Genomic DNA, 16581 nt, shown 5'->3' with positions numbered 1-16581 from the left:
GGCTTCCCCCACTCCATGAAAACAGTGACCATAACTTTGACAAGACTGGAAACCTCATCACCAAGAAGACCAGAAGAAGAGGACCAAGGAGATGCCATCAGGATCACAGAGTGATGATATTTTTTCTACTTAGTTTGTCTGTGCTTGTCATGCTCTTTCTCCTCTCCTCCCACCCACTCTATTCCTCTCCCTCACAATTACTGCTAAATAAAAGTCTGTGCTTCAGCATATGGCCTTGTTCACACCTTAACTCAGAGTTATCTAATAATTTTAATAATCGTATCTTAACGCAGTTCATCTGATTATGAGCCTACCTGAATCACATTATTAAGCCAACATCATAAATTGTAATTCCTACATACTAGACAAAGTGATTAGTTTTACAGTTGGAAGGAGATGTGTAAAAATTTGGAAAAGATTCAAACCCCTTACAGATTACTTACATGTAAAAAGAAATGGGAAGCATTACTGTACATGGATTTAAGCCTAAAGAGAGTTATCAAGGGATTGTAATGACTCAGCATTTCTATTTTACACCAGTTCTCAATCAAACACATAAAACTGAATTTCATCATTTATTCAGAAGAGCACAGAGCTGATTGTGTCTATTCTTACTGCAGTGCCTTGCTATGATGAAATAATGTGTTTATTTCAGCTGTAATATATGATTCATTTATTGCGCTTGTAAAATGATCACTTGGTAAAAAGACTAAATTGTTCAGAAAACACACTTAAAACACAAGGCTATTTACTTGTCTAACCTAAGTTATTTGATAAGGGTGAGGTTATGAGAAATCTTTCTCATTTGGCTTATAAAGCAATTTTTCGCATTTAGCCCTGGTTGTATTTAGATCGTCTTATAACATCAGTAATAGTGGCAAGCTCATCTTAACTATTCATGTTAAGGAGGTCTTGAAAAACAGAACATATTCGTTCTATTTACTGCTGACCTGCAGGTACAGCCAGACAACATGAAGCCTCTGAAATAGCTCTGAGCAGGTTACTGCCCCTCTCCTCAACAGACTTATCTTCCCAATAACGCAAAGTGAGACAAATGAACAGGAATACATGAAGGTGCTGTGAACAGTTGTTTAAGCTCATTCATTGTAATTTCTCTCTGCACCCAATTAGCATCACTAGGCACACAGAGTGGTCACATTTTAGATGCAAGAATCACCCACATAACATACAGATTCTTAGCATTTTATCCAAATTGTTATCATAGTCTACAGCATCAACACTGCCATCTAAAGTAACATGGAAAATGGTAAGCCAATCATAAGATTCTAAAGATGGTGGGAAGGGATTAAAAAAGAAATCTTTCAATTGGTAATTTTTCTTCCTGAGGATTCTTCTGGGTCCACTAATTCCCCTACAGTGACAGATTTCTAATTCCTTCATGTGGGAGTCAGTGTATGGGCATCCCAGACACAGTTTCTTTCAGACTTTAGGGAAAGCATGCTGCCAATAGCGGTAACTTTCCATCATTTAAGTATTTCTGTCAAATGCCAAGCATGTTTCACCACTTGAAAAACCCCTTTGAAATCTGATTTCTTACCTAACACAGCTCAAATAATTTTTGGCGTGAATATTTATAGGGATTCTAAAAGAGTATCTAAGATCTATATCTGCTACTTCTAGCTCTTTATTCTATATATTCAGACAATGCTTTGTCAGTCAGGATGGGTCCCACACTCCACTGAATTATCTTGCCAGTTTTTGAGGTAGAAAAAAGATAGAGCTGAGGTAGAATTGTGTGAGGTAGCCTACACTCAGTCACTTGACTGTCCCTTCACATTTTGTCGTCTTTCAGGTTTTTGATTTCTACTGTTTAACCCCACATCTCAGCTGATATACAACTAAAGATATGTTGCTTGCCTTCAGCTATCTCACTGAAATCTCTGCTTGCCTTTTGGCCAATTAATTTCTTACTCTAAAATTCCCACTGTGCCTGTCATGGGTTCAGGGAAGAGCTGAGGGCTAGCAAACTAAGCCATAGTCACTGGTTTTCAATCCAATCACGTTTTTATCTCCTTAACTCCTGAAGAAAGGGAAGGGAACTCATAATGTTCTTCTGTCCTTGGAAAAGGTCCAAATATCTCATGTCATCCTACACAAAAGTCACACTAGCCATGTGTCCTGCCCACCTTTTTCAGCTTCTATTTGCCCTTCACTTTCTTCTTGCACCAAGACTCAGTCTACCTGGCTGAGGTGGTCTCTAGTGTGTCTTGCTCCACACTGCTAATCTGCTTTGCCAGACTATCTAGAGTGAACATTTTATCCTGTTTCACAATGAAAAAGCCCTAACCACTGCTGCTTAATATGGTTACTTTGGATAAATGACTAATGAATTGAAACAGACATGACTTTTAAAACAGACCAAACTGTCATTTCTGGGAGCAAACAGGATGGCAACAGAAATATCTCAGGTATGAAATGCAACTCACCAAATCCTTGTAACTACTGGTGATAATTCCAAATAATGTTTTGATTTTACTCTGGTATTTTGAATAGTAACTTTCAGCTTGGTCTTTAAGATACCACAGGTAAGAAGAAGGTCCGTTACGACATTCTGCCTGCTGCACTTTGGTAGCAATGGGACAAATCATGTGTGTCCCCAACCCCATCACTCTACCAGGACAGAGCACCCTGGGACTGTGATCTCCACAGAAATCTCCAGTGTCTTCATCTGCAGACTGTGAGCAGAACTCCCCAAGATCTGTCATGACACAGGTGTGGCTTTTGTAGCTGAAGCTTTCTTCTCTTGCCTGAAGCAACTCTTTTTTTACACCTGCCAGTCTGCTCTCCCTGACTTCATACTTGCCTATCTTAGGCATTAAATGTGAGGTCTTTGAAGATAGTAACTTTTTAAAAATTGTTTTATTAATCTAGCCATTATTTTTGAGAGCATGAAACATTTTTTGAATGCAAATGCATTCAAACACCTCACTGTGCAGGCAGTTCCTCTTCTATGTGCTTTGAGGAGCAATGGTATTTTAAAAACCCAGAACCATAGCCTAATTTTGTTCCATAGCCAGGATTTTTAAAATAAGGTGTTTATAATTACATGCAGTCCCTGTTCCTATATGCCTTTTATCTGGATTCTGAACAAAGACTATTTTAAGGAACTAAATTCTCTGGACATACAGGTTTAGAAAACCATGCCTTATGAATTCCCCAACTAGATACTCACATAAATCACTTTTTTTCCCCTATTCACCTTTGGAAAGTGAAATTCAACTTCCAAAATCCCAACATGAGCTGTAAAATGGGCACTATTCAGTGAAAGATTAACAGCCAGGTTTGATGATTTAGGGTGCTTACGTATTCTCAAGGACACAGAAAATCACAGGTATTTACTACATACCTTATAAAAGGTCGTGTTACAGCCAGAATTGTCCTGATAAACCACGAGGGATGAACAATTATAAATGACTTCAAATTCTTCCGTAATCTAAGTAACAAAAGCAACAGTTTCTTAGAAAAACAGAAAAACCACAAAAAATAAAGAAAGATCATAAACTGTAAACCCTGGCATACAGGAGAGTTACAGAAATGGACACTATTTAAAATAATGGTTGTGGATCAGACAGGAAAACACTACTTACCGTCGATCAATCATCTGATAGCATTTTTTCATCCAACCCAATCCAGGCATCCTTCTTCTTGGTGTTGCTCCATTCAAGTAGACAATCATATAGTCTTCAGCTACCATCAGCTCTAAGGTACTGATTACATATCTGATAAAAGTACAGATGTCAGTGAGCATTTACTGTACACTATTTCATTGATCCCAAACTAAATCAGGCTTTTAGGAATAAATGAAGGCAGATTGAACAGTTTATGACAAGACAGGCTTTTCTTTTCCTTTAAACAAGAGCAAACATTTAGCACTGATCACCATGGTACCTGTACATACACAGCTAGAAAACCACAGTATTAACCGTGTCTTCAAAAATATGTAGCTTCCTTACAACAACAGAGTTTTGTAATGAGTTTTCAAGTATCACTGGTGAATTTGCTTTTTCTTAAAAAGTAATGAAATCAGGAGATTTTGCAAGGGAGAACATCCTGTGAAGTCCTAGGAACTTCTGAAATTAACTCTTGAGGAACTTCTATTCACTATTATAATCACTAATTTCGTTCAATTCAATAATAAAAGGTGTCAGAAGATACTTGTTTTTACTTCATGTGATCCTTACAGTCCTGCTATTGAGTCTGTGACTGCAAAATACAAATCCTTTGACACTCAAGCCCAAGAAAACCTGTCCATCAACCTGACATCTGATGGAACAGAGCACTCCATGACATCACTTCATTTTGTGAGCAAAACACTCCCAGCACCCATTTCAGACAGTGCTCTTGGGGCCAAATGCATTCTACCAAGTGAGTACACTAGTCATTCAAATAACAAGATGGTTTTAAATTCTTGTTTGGGGCTATCTATGCAGATGATCCACTGAAGTTAGTACTCCATTTGGAAGCTGATCATCACAGGAATGTTCAAATTGTTCTCTCTATTATCCAGCCTCAAGGCATGCCTATGTAAAAACTAGAATGCAAAACCACAAGTCACACCTTTTAAAACCTGAATGCCTGAGTGCACTCACTACAAAAGGCATCTCTATCCCTAAGCATAATGGCCCCTTTCAGAGTTGTATGGGAATGCCTCACAATCTAATCTGACCCTTAAATTCCTTAGGATGCAATGTCTTTAGAAGAATTGTAGGAAATATTGCTCTCACCAGAGAGTGATATTTTACCTGGGCATAAAGCAGGCATCATTAACCAGACCAGTTCCATGCATTTGGTAAACCCCATCCAAATCACTACGCCCTCAATGCATTCCATTCCTCATTCTTACCTTGCAGTAAGGCAAAGCACTCCCTGCTTTTGCCCCACATTTGTGAAGGCTTATGTCTAACAGCGATATAGGAAAGCAATGGATTGCATGGACATTCCAATGCATAAAGCTTCATTTAATAGCTACTTCAACAAAGCTACTATATGACAGGTTGTAAGATTAGCCCTTTCCCCACGGCAGAACATCTAGTGCTTTAAAGGCACTTAACACTGAAACATACACGTTTGTGTGTAAGTATGTATTAAAATACAATAAGACTTTCAGTTATGGAACATGACAGTCTAAAAATGTCAAGGGAGCAAGAGCTCCCTTGAAAATTTTACCTATCTAATAATTTCTTATAATTTTATAATAATGGCAATTTCTTCATTATTGAAAAGATGGACAGAAATTTACTCATTGACTAGAACAACTGAATCACTCAGAAAGCAAAGAGCTGGTTTTGTTTTCAAAGGGTAGTTTTCAAATTGAGATTATTTTTAAAAAATTTATTCTGTGGACTGACTTTAATCTGACTTCCAGGCAGCCACAAATTGAACAGTAGATTTTTTAAATGTGGGTCTGCATTACCTACAAAAACTGCTGTAGAAGCTGTTCAAGCATTTTCCCACAAATTCAACCCTTCAAAGATAATGTTACAGAATTAGTCAATTTAAAAAACAGGAAGAGGATAACTGGAAATGTGAAAGGAACTCAGATGAGAAAGGAGCTATTGAGGACAGCTGTTAATCAGAAGCTAGAGGTAGCTTATATGCTACCAGAAACATGCCGTATAAAAAAAGAAATTGAGTGGTTTGCAGGTCTCTCCAGATCCCTATATAATTCAATAGTAAAGAATTCCCAAGTATTTAAAGATATCAGTTACTGTATATTCACAAACTGCTGTACTCTCTCTCCATTTCCATGCACACCTAGAATGGAAAGAAAGAGTTGAACTTAATTATTTTTCTTGTTTTCTTGGAGAGACCCAATGGCTACAAGCCTTAAAATAAGCTGCAAGTTCACAGCCAACAGGAACTCACATTTATATTACTACTCCAGAAAAAGTGACTTACAAAATTGACTTTGGCAATATACTTAAGCCATGTGGAAAAGGCTCTTAAGGCTTTCTCTGCAAAGTTAATTTATCACCAGTTCTATCTGAAGAAGGGTCTTGGGTGAAGACAAAGAACAACTATTGAATGTCAGTCATGGTTACAGTCACCTTTGTTCCTTACTTATCAAGTTAAAACCACTGAAGTAATTCATTCTTCTCTTCTAAATCACTGGGCATTGTGTGCATCAGTTACTGTAGATGACACTGAGTTCTTAGAGGCTTGACCAGGCAAATGATACCAGTTGTTCTGACCAGAAACTAAAACACCGAGTCTTGATTTTCACACACAGAGACAATGTTAAAGGCACTGGCTGCCAACAAGTGCATCTTCACAGGCTGGAATATTAAGGAGACCTGGGTCTGTGCTCTCAGTGGCTTGTAAGATGCAAATGGCAAAGGCTGGGTCTCCTGCTGGCTTTAGATATTACTTACTGCATTTTAGCACAGAAAACATTGGAATGATTGATTTTTTAACAGCTGTAAGTGGAAGTAGCTAAAGGCACTTCAGGTGAGAGTTGCCTTCAAAATTTTGGGCTGTCAAACCAATTGCTATTAGGAATAATTTTCCTGTGATAGATTTGGGGTTATGTGGCCAAATTTGCATCCTGCCCAACTGGCCCCTGCCACTTCTAGCAGAATCAGAAGCAGTTGGAGTCAGGAAGCATATTTAGAGATGCTTGTGTCAGCAATTGCCATTTATCCTGTTTTTAAAAAGTAAGTGTCAAAAAAAGGCCCAGTAACTCCTAAACCAAAGACAGCATACTTTGAAAATATGTTCAGGGATTATCATAACAATAAACAATGAACAGTGATAAACAGTCTCAGCCCCTGGTGATTGTTCTCAGCAAGACCTGGAAATCATTAGTGAAATAGTGTAAAGACTGTAGCCCCAACAAGGTGAAGATATTGCACTCCTTGGCTTTTAGAGAGATACTAATAGTCAGATTTGGTCCTGACAAATACACCTTAATTTGGGAAGGTGAGTAGGTAAAGTTTACCAAAATAATATTCCACTGAGCTGTTTATCTAAAACTGCTATTTTCCTTGTCACTCACCTTCTAATGGCCAAAATAACCTCTTAAGGTAAGACAGGTTACCTCTCACTGCATAATTCTGAGTACTAACTCAAAAGACTTTGCCACATTGCTCACATATCACTCACAGGAAGAGATTTTCCATGACATAGTTGTAGTCAGTTCGACTGCTGTCTGGCAAGAAGCATGCTGCGAACACAATGATGGCATTCAGGCCATCACCATAGTATCCTGTGGAAAAAAAAACCAAAAAGCATTTTTATCTTTGTCAAAGGCTTTTAACAGGATATTTTTTTTTTTAAATCCTGTAATAAAGCTACTATGTCTACTGCTGAAGCAATCCAGAATGCTTCATACTGAAAGTTTGAAAATATATGAACTATTATAAGGTGATAAAGAAGTTGGATAGTTGGCTAAGCTGAATTCTCAAAAACCACACATAGCAAACTACTAGCAAACTTTTTATAGTGACCAGCAAAAAACCTTTCTAAGGCTTCTACTTCTGGTTCATTGCTGCTCTACGGCAATCATGTACTGAATGCTCACCTCAGACTGAGAAATAAGGGGCTAAAGAAAATATCCTACATTTGTTGTACTGCATAGCTTGAATTAAGTTTGCAATCCATTCTCAGTTGGCCTGTGCAGCTCCATAGGCTCTAGAACATTACAATTATGACTGCACTCCACTGTCCCTTAAAAGCTCCTGGGGATCAGTTAAATCCTTTGCTGCGAGTTTTGTATAAATTGCTTTTTAACCCTCAATACTCCAGTTGTCCAATACTGGCATTCTCTGGGCTGCATCACTGCCTAATGAAGGCTGGTAATCTTCAAAGCTGTAGCACTACCACTCCAGGGCCCAACACAGTAGCTTATTAACCAAAAGAATATGTTTCTTTTTCAGGGTGGATCAATGCTGGTAATCTTCACCACAATCTTTTGCAGCTGCCATGGATTTTCTGTATTTATCATAAATAATAAATAAAAACACTCCTGCATTTCAGTTGAAAGTTTTGCTTAAGGGATACATGCAACAAGGAGGGAATGTATAAAGATGCCGAAGGAATGGCTGTAGGCAGACAGCACTAGGGATGCAGAGACAGAAGACAGATATACTTAGAGAACACTCAAAACCCTTCTGAGTCTAGAAAAAAACAGACACTAAAGGAGAGATCATAATATTTGTGAAGGAAACTTCAATTCCCCTCAGGAACATGTTTTTATGACAAAAATTAAAGGCTAATACTAACAATACTTAACCTTTGCAAAAGGAGATTCTAAGACTTTTACTCTAAGTGCTTTCTGGATACTAGAGAGCAATATCCAAACCTATCTAAAGTGCTTATGGAACTCAAGTCCTGTTTTCAGCACATGTTATTATTCATCTAGATTATTTGGAACTGTGCTGGTTTCAGCTGGCAGAGAGTTTGTTTTCTTCACAGTGGCAAATACGGGGCTGAATTTTTGATTAGCACTGAAACCAGAGGGCTGATAATATAGAGATGTTTTTGTTATTGCTGTGCAGTGTTCACAAAGCACCAAGGCCTTTTCTGCTTTTCATACTGCCCCTCACCACTCAGAGAGCAGGGTGAGGATCCACAAGAACTTGGAAGGGGAAGGGGACACTGCCAAGACAGCTGACCCCAAATAACCACAGGGATACTCCAGACCATATGGCTTCATGCTCAGGAGAAGAATAAGGAGGAAGTAGGAGGGGACACTTGGAGTGATGGCCTTCATCTTCCCAAGTGTTTTATGTGATGAGGACCTGCTGTCCTGGAGATGGCTGAATACCTGCCTGTCTTTGAGAAGTAGTGAATGAATTTCGTATTTCGCTTTGCTTGTGTGCACAGGTTTTGCCTTATATATTAAATTGTCCTTATCTCAACCCAAGACTCATTCTTACTCTTCTGATTCACCATTTGGGAGTGAGTAACTGACTGTGTGGGGCTTGGCTGCCAGCTGAGTTTCAACAACAGGAAAAAGCAGTATTTCTCTCCCGCTCAGGTTCACAAATAGGGAGGACATTTCCTTCCTTCCTTCCATAAATTTAATAAAATTTTAAAAGGCTTTATAATAAAGCAATCTGTCCAGCTGGCAGGCACAGGAATTTGGCAGTAAGAGCATTATGGCAGGTGCATCCACTAAATTACACAGCACAGTTTGCAGTTCATGGAAAGCAAAACAATTATGTGCAGATGCTAACTAACAACACACAGAGAAAAATCCACAGATAAATCGAAGCCACTTTTTCTCACACATGCTTGAAGAGAAGGAATGTTCATCCTAGGGACAAGTGTATTTCATTCATCATTAAAAGCCAATAAAAGCCATTTGCCCAAAATCTCAGTTAGTCTAAGCAAAGAAAAAGATCTCTAAAAAAATTCTCCATCAGGATATATTGAAGACAATCTCAAATCTAGGCTGCCAAATCTACTCTCCCCTTTCCTATTTTGTAGCTACCCTGAAGATTCTGTGTTTGCTGTTATCTGTCATTTGGTAGGGAGGAATGTTCAATAGATCTCTGAATCATCAAGAAATGCTTGACTTGACTTCCTATTGACTAATTTTAGTCAGAAACTATTATTATTCTTGAGATTAAAGAAAAGACTCCTGGCCCTCTAACACTCCCTGAAGTACTGCCAAAGGGACCTTCATATGGAATGGGCCTTGCTGCCATAATGTCGAAACTGTTTGAGTTGTCCAAAGTTTTCCACATTAGATGCAACAATATGATTTTGTTTCCTTGTCTTCAATCTGCAAGTCCATAAATGCAGAATTTAAATCAGTCCTTAATTTATTTTGATTTGCCTAGATATCAGGAAAATTTTCCAGTTTAGCCAGCAGCAGGCTGAAATTTATTGTTAGATCTTACACTGTTTGTTTTACAATGACTAATGCTATTGACTAATAGCAAAACAGCCTTCCAAAAGTAAAAAAAACCTAAATGCTCTTTATCTTACATTTGAGTGATCTAACAAAACATCAGACATGTAAAATTTGAATTCATATTATATCATACTGTGAGAGCTGAGCTGAATTACCTAGTCTCCCATTAAATACTGCTTTTTCACAAAAGCTGATATAAACATAAACTTCAACATCTAGTAGAAAATATACAAGTTTTTACTGCAAATGCATATTGACTACAGCACACACACAAAAAAAAAACCAAAAAAACAAAAAAACCCCAAAAAAAACAACATTAGCAAGGCCCAAAAATATTTTGTGTTTGTCTCCTAATGTTTGCTAAATTCTGCCTGAGGTGTCACCACATTCATAAATCTTTGATGGTAGTGTTGTAGTAGAAAAATACATGGAGCCCTAAACATCTTTATTAATTCTGGTTAAACCTTCTCTACACTGGCCACCATGAATACGGTAGGCTAGCATTTACCTGCTTTTAATGTAAAAATTAACCATCATTTATTTATGTAATTTTACCAGACAGAGGCTCAACACTGAAAACATTTCAACTTCAATATTTTAGTATCTTTAACTGATGCTGCAGATCAACAAGACTGTGAAAAAAGCAACCTTATATAAACTCATAAATCTTACCTCTGAGATGCTAGGCTGCCTGTTTCAGCTTTTGCAGGAATAAATCAACTCATCTTAACCTAATACCTTGCTTAACGTACAGCAAAGAGTGTCCCCCAAAAACACAGAATCCAAAGATAATCCAAATCCGAGACACCAAGGAAAAGGCACTTAGAGTAATACTCATCCATTTGAATTAATTTATATGGAAGTGTACTAGTAACACTGAAACTATAATTCTCTAAGGAATTCTCTGAGGAAGATGGGAAGCAGATAAGCAAATGAGAAAATATAGCAAGCACACGGGGCCATTTTCCTACTTTAAATGTTTTCTTTGGTATGTTATTTGATAGTTATTAACAAATCATGTAAAAAGTCCCATAAACCAGTTCCTGGTGAAATGCTGCTGACAACTATAAATGGCAGAAAAACAGCATAAGGTGAGTAGCATATGAATGGAAGCCCCAGAGAAAGGATATTTTTTCTTTTCCCACTCTACTTGTTTAGATCTGTGCAATCACATACATCATTCAGCAAATCACAGAGCATTATACTTCTTCACACAAAAGGTTTTGTCAGAACTCAATAAATTAAGCTTTCAAAATTTTATTTTGCTGTAGGTCAAAAGCTTTTTTCCTTGTCTCAGACGGTTTTACCCTGCAATGACCAGATTGTTCCTGACACATATATGTCAGCATGCTGCTTCCAAAATAGCTCTGAATATAAAATTCTTATTAGTCATTGCCCCATTGAATTTAAAGCCTGGCTGACTTCAGCCAAAGCTGAAAAATAAATTTTCTCTCCCCTTGTCAATATGATAATGGAACAAAAATAAAAATAAATCATGATCAATAAAGCATGAATTTTTTACATCAATTTAAAAAATGCTTATAGCTGCTCCTACCTCCATGTGAAATGACCTTTTTGTATGGTTCAATGACTTTCATATCAATTCTCTGTTCTTGTTCTCCAATAACCACCGTTCTCCATAACCTGTTGTCCTCTCGCTCCTCTTCAGCAGAGTACTCAGGGATTGATTCAGACTCCTCCTGGGAAGCATCCTTAGCAGCAGTCTGCTCTTCTGAAAATGAGAACTGTATGTATTACCTCCTCCTGTTAAAGCTCTAAATATTTTTGCTGTTACATACATTTGAGATGGATGACTGAAATTGACTGCATTTTTACTTCACTGGTATAAATAAGAGCAGAATGACACATATTTGAAGTAAACTGTTCTTTCTAAAACATTATTCTGTCTCTGCAGTTTTAAGTACAGAATTGAATTACAAGTCAGTGAGGTAACAGTAAAAAAAGATAGAGTGAGATACATAATGACATACAAAAGAGCAGATAAAAAGCTGCCGGCATTCTATTTGAAAATACTGACGAGATCTATGAGAATTAAGAATAAACTCAAAGGAGCAATTTTATTTGACAAGAACGAATGAACACAAAGTTTCATAGGTGCTCTCAAACCTTCCTATGTGTTGGGTTATGTACGGATGTGCCTCTCTGATTAAGGCTTCTTCTTGAACTACTAATACAAATCGAAGTATATGATCCTCAAGACACTCTAGTTTGTCCTAAGGATTAAAAAAGCTACCTATGAAATCAGGAATATGATAGTATACTGTGTGTATACCACATATATCTACACAGAAGCTACAGGCACGTATACATACATGTACTATTACCTGGTAAACTGAATTCTCCAAAAAATCCTACCAATAATTTAACCAGATCTGTTACAAACACCAAGTTTCTCTAAGCCCACAAAAAAAGTTTCTAAAAAAGAGAGGTTGAGCACATATTTATTGCTACAACTGGACTAACAAAAGTCTCAATTTCCACTGCTGCCTGTCTTGTATTTTCTGTCCCTAATACAAAATATTATTAGAGAATTATACTGACAGAAGGTGGCCCCCTCTAAGGTAGATTCTCTCATGTGCAATGAAATCTGAGTCTATAAACAATTCTCTGCTTTACTTAATTCCTGCCTAATGGAATCCTGAAAGAAAGGAGGAATATTTCACCTCTCTCCTCACTGTCTAAGTAGTCAATGAATTAAAAACATACTCAAATAAAATTTTATTAATGGTGGAAACAGGGATGGAAAATCAAGACATATATACGTGCAAATATATATGTAAGCAATATATATATATATATGTAAGCATATATATATATATGTATGCAAATATATATGTAAGCCTTTTTTTCCTTAAGAACTCCAATTGAGTTTGAGGAGATCTAAGGTTGGAAAAAAGGACAGTCTGACAAAAAGTGGGGTTTTTCAAGTATAGTATTTCAAATTAGTTTAACAGCTGTTGCTCAGCAGGTTATATAATGAGGAACTGAAGAACATTTTCATGCCTTTCTCAGGGCACAACGCTCATGATGTTTAACAATAGCATTCAGCTTTGAAATTCCATATATTCTGTGACACTGGGAAAAACCTTACAAAATGCATAACCCCACAGCCTCCAAACCCAGGTATCTTAATGCAGTTTGCATGTTGTCAGTTTTGCTAGGTACTGTTGGAAGCAATGAGAAAATAACATGCATACAGTCAAGTTATGCAAACTTTGACAGGCCATTGCAGGGCAGCCCATTCCTGTATCCTGTATCCTTATCCAGGGTCTCCACAGGACACTGTTATGGAGCTCAGGTACGTTTAAAATAGACAGATGGGATTACCAACACAGCCTACAAAGCCTCTCTGGTCAGCTGACTCCTTGTGAAGTACAAAGAACAAGACTGAGGCAGAGAAGTCTAGCTGGCAGGACAAACTTTAATAAAATAGGCTGGACTATGTACGTGGCTGACCAATGCTGAAATTGTATCTAGTGTTTGATTTTTTTTTGTTTGTTTGGGTTTTTTTGTTTGGGTTTTTTTGGGGTCAGTTTGTTGTTGTTGTTGTTGAGATTTTTTTTTTTGTTAGGTGAAACTTAAGACAATAAAAAATTACTAAAACCCTGATAAGACTTACAATGTTGAAATTGGATACATGAATTATTTTTTAATAGAAATGGTACTAGACTGCCTCTTCCTGATGAAGTAGCTCTCCTTTACTGCCTGGAGTGTTGATTTTGCAGAAAAAGAAGCACCAGTGTGAAATTCAGTAAGGAAATAAATATCTGCAGAAAAAATAATAACCATTATTACTTTATAAACATGGTTATTGGAGAGAAGGCCTTCATATGGTTTTCAGAAATGAAATTTTTATGTAATCTAACAATAAATCATAAAAAGATCATTTCAGAAACTAGCATGGCTTGTAAAGGGAATGTTGGAATGTAAGGTATTAGTGACTAGAAAGCCCCACCCCATGAAATTGATGACCAACCAAACTCTGAATAAGTCAGGTGCTTGTTCAAGACAAGTACTTTAGTATTTCTGCTCACATATTTCATGCATATTGCAGTTGTGATAATTGTTCTTCACCATTCATTTGACAAAATGGGTCTTAGTGCTAACTTATGGTACAGAAACATTTTTCAGTGATGAGGTGAACTCCTGAACAATGGTAACAGTCTTGCTTTTCTCAGTTGTCTTTTGTAGTTCAATCCTGAACAATGGTAACAGTCTTGCTTTTCTCAGTTGTCTTTTGTAGTTCAAAGGGACCTTCAGCAGTCTGATCATGACAAAAGTCACTGTTCTTTCTGGTCTCAGCAGCTATGTTTTTCTCAGTATTTACTTTTCTGGGTTTGGCAGCAGTTAGAAACATTGAACTGTGGGAGATTGCTGGTAATATCATGATGAATGCACACCAGCTAATAGTAGTGTACAGGAGTACAAAGATAACAAAGGTTATTTACCATGCAAATAAGCCATTCTGCACTGGTTCTTTTGACTATAATCTTAGCTATCAGATTAACATTACACATAGCCAACTTCTTTTATTGCAGGCTTATTTTGATTAAATGTTGAGTTTGGTTTTTTCCTTTTTTTTTTGGTCTTTTCTATTCTTTTCATAGCTCATCTCAGTGGAAGATATTTTTATATTAGCTATCTAAAACAAAACTACACAACCGTATAAATGTCACCAAAACCAGAGGGACCCTGAGCTCTTCACTTAAGAGTTTGGGGAAATTGGTATGACTTTAAGAACCGAACAAATCATCACATTTAGAAAGAAGAAAAAAAAAAATAACCACTGGGAGGAAATGCAATCAATACAACTGCTACCAAAATCACTGGAGTTAAATTTAATTACTTGAGGGTTTAAAGGAAACATCTGTTCTACTGCAGACGAGAGACTTTTTCTCTCACATGGTGGTGACAACAGCCAAAGCATGTGAGCCTGTGTGTGTTAGTTATAACCTTCACTATATAATCTTCTTACTATCAAGCAACTCATCACCACACTCTTGATCTACCCATAAGGAAGTCAGCCTCCTCATGAGAAGTAACATTAGGATGCTAATGCATGATTGAGTACACAATAATGCCTCTTTGGCAAAACCACTTAAAATAATGCAACTGTTCTTGTATGCTCCAGCAACCTCACTAGCATTAGTGAAAGTAAATGCATGGGAAAATTCAGTTTGAACTGATCAATTTTTAAAGTTTCTTTCTGCTCTTGGCTGTAAAATGTTCACACCTGTTTTCCCCTCAGATAGCTTGTGATCTGTTTGTATTTACATCAGCAATTACAATTCTTACATGTTTATGTTTTATAAGGTACTAGCAAGGAACAGGAAACACCCTATTTTGAACATCATGAAAATAAGTAAACTGAGTAAAACTTCTACATCACATTTCTCCAAGAGAAAATCATTAATATGTGAAGAAAGAGTGAAGTTTCCATTGCACACTTCAGGGTGCTTCTATATTGCACAGCTAGCCCTGCTGAGAAAGGATATTAAAATTAGTGGAACAAGGAATTCTGTTCTTCCATCACCTGAGCTAGCTTTATCATGCCATCCATATACCTTCCACATCTCAGCTTTCTAATCATGGGAATCAAGAGCAGACCTTTCTTCCTAACAGAAGACCTCTCAGTACATTGTGTCTACCTCACTTATATCCTGCAAGATCTTTGCTGCAGCCAACATATTTTGCACAAATTTATATTCCTAAATATGACCAACATAACTGTAACCTAGAGCTGGCCAGAGATGCAAGAAGCTGCAGTGAGCTACAGCTAGCTACAGCAACAGTCAGCTGCTCTCTCCTTCTTGAACAATTGTTTTCAGACAAGTCCTATGGTACTGGACAAAGACAGGACTCTGAATTTCATTCTCCCTAGGTAGCTCTTACTTTATTAATTCAGCTGAACTATTTCTTTCTGCACTCTGAATAACCAGAAGGATAATACTTTACACAGAAGGAATAAAAGTTAAAAAAATAGCAGATAGTAAGAATACCTGGATGCCTAGCATTGATGAACCCTACATTTACAATCTAGAAAATTACCTTGTCCAGTGTATTCGAAAGAGTCAGCTTCATCAGGAGTGTCAAGGTCATCTACATTAATGTCAATTTCATTGGGTGTATCCAAATTATCATCAGACAATATAGACCCTTCACTCTGGTCCAATGAGAGATTGATGTTTGGAGCAGTGAGCTTTATCCTTCTGGGCTGGGAACCATTAAGATCAAGCGAATTTGGAGGTTCTGAATAAAAGAAAAAAAAAACAAAAAACAGAAAAAAAACCGTGTCTACTCCACATGCTATTAACCTCCCAGGCACTTGAAAACTACCTTTAAACACACTGGGACAGATCAATTCTAGTAACACCATGACACTTAAGACCATCTAACACAAAACACAAATATTAGCATTAATGTTTAATGAAATGAAACGAAAATCTACAGGAGCAGTAAATGTAGTTCAGAGCTCTTAAATTAACGCTAAATCCAAATTCACTTTTTTGCAATCATCAGAAAATGATTAAATATTTTCAATATTGTGCGTCAGAGCATGTTCAAAACTTCAAAAATGAGGTTTTGAACATGCTCTGACCCACAATACTTGAGAGTTTAAAGGGCAAATACAAATAATTTGAGTTATTAATCAAGACATTTCTGAGTTCTGGGAAAATCTG

The 16581-nt window shown here is 37.1% G+C and overlaps 1 protein-coding gene across 1 annotated transcript in view; it reads right to left on the bottom strand.

Moving 5' to 3' along the window:
• PRUNE2 (prune homolog 2 with BCH domain) overlaps window positions 1-16581 on the bottom strand; it is a 133590-nt gene that overhangs the window by 9600 nt on the left and 107409 nt on the right. Inside the window, 5 exon segments of the mRNA XM_050987200.1 lie at window positions 3368-3454; window positions 3609-3740; window positions 7123-7225; window positions 11436-11612; window positions 15950-16150. Of these exon segments, the coding sequence (XP_050843157.1) occupies window positions 3368-3454; window positions 3609-3740; window positions 7123-7225; window positions 11436-11612; window positions 15950-16150 (700 nt within the window).

Source organism: Serinus canaria, chromosome Z, assembly GCF_022539315.1.
Source record: "Serinus canaria isolate serCan28SL12 chromosome Z, serCan2020, whole genome shotgun sequence".
In the NCBI taxonomy this organism is placed as follows: Eukaryota; Metazoa; Chordata; class Aves; order Passeriformes; family Fringillidae; genus Serinus; species Serinus canaria.
The sequence above is the reverse complement of the archived record's forward strand: the minus strand, read 5'-3'. Positions and strand labels throughout refer to the sequence as shown.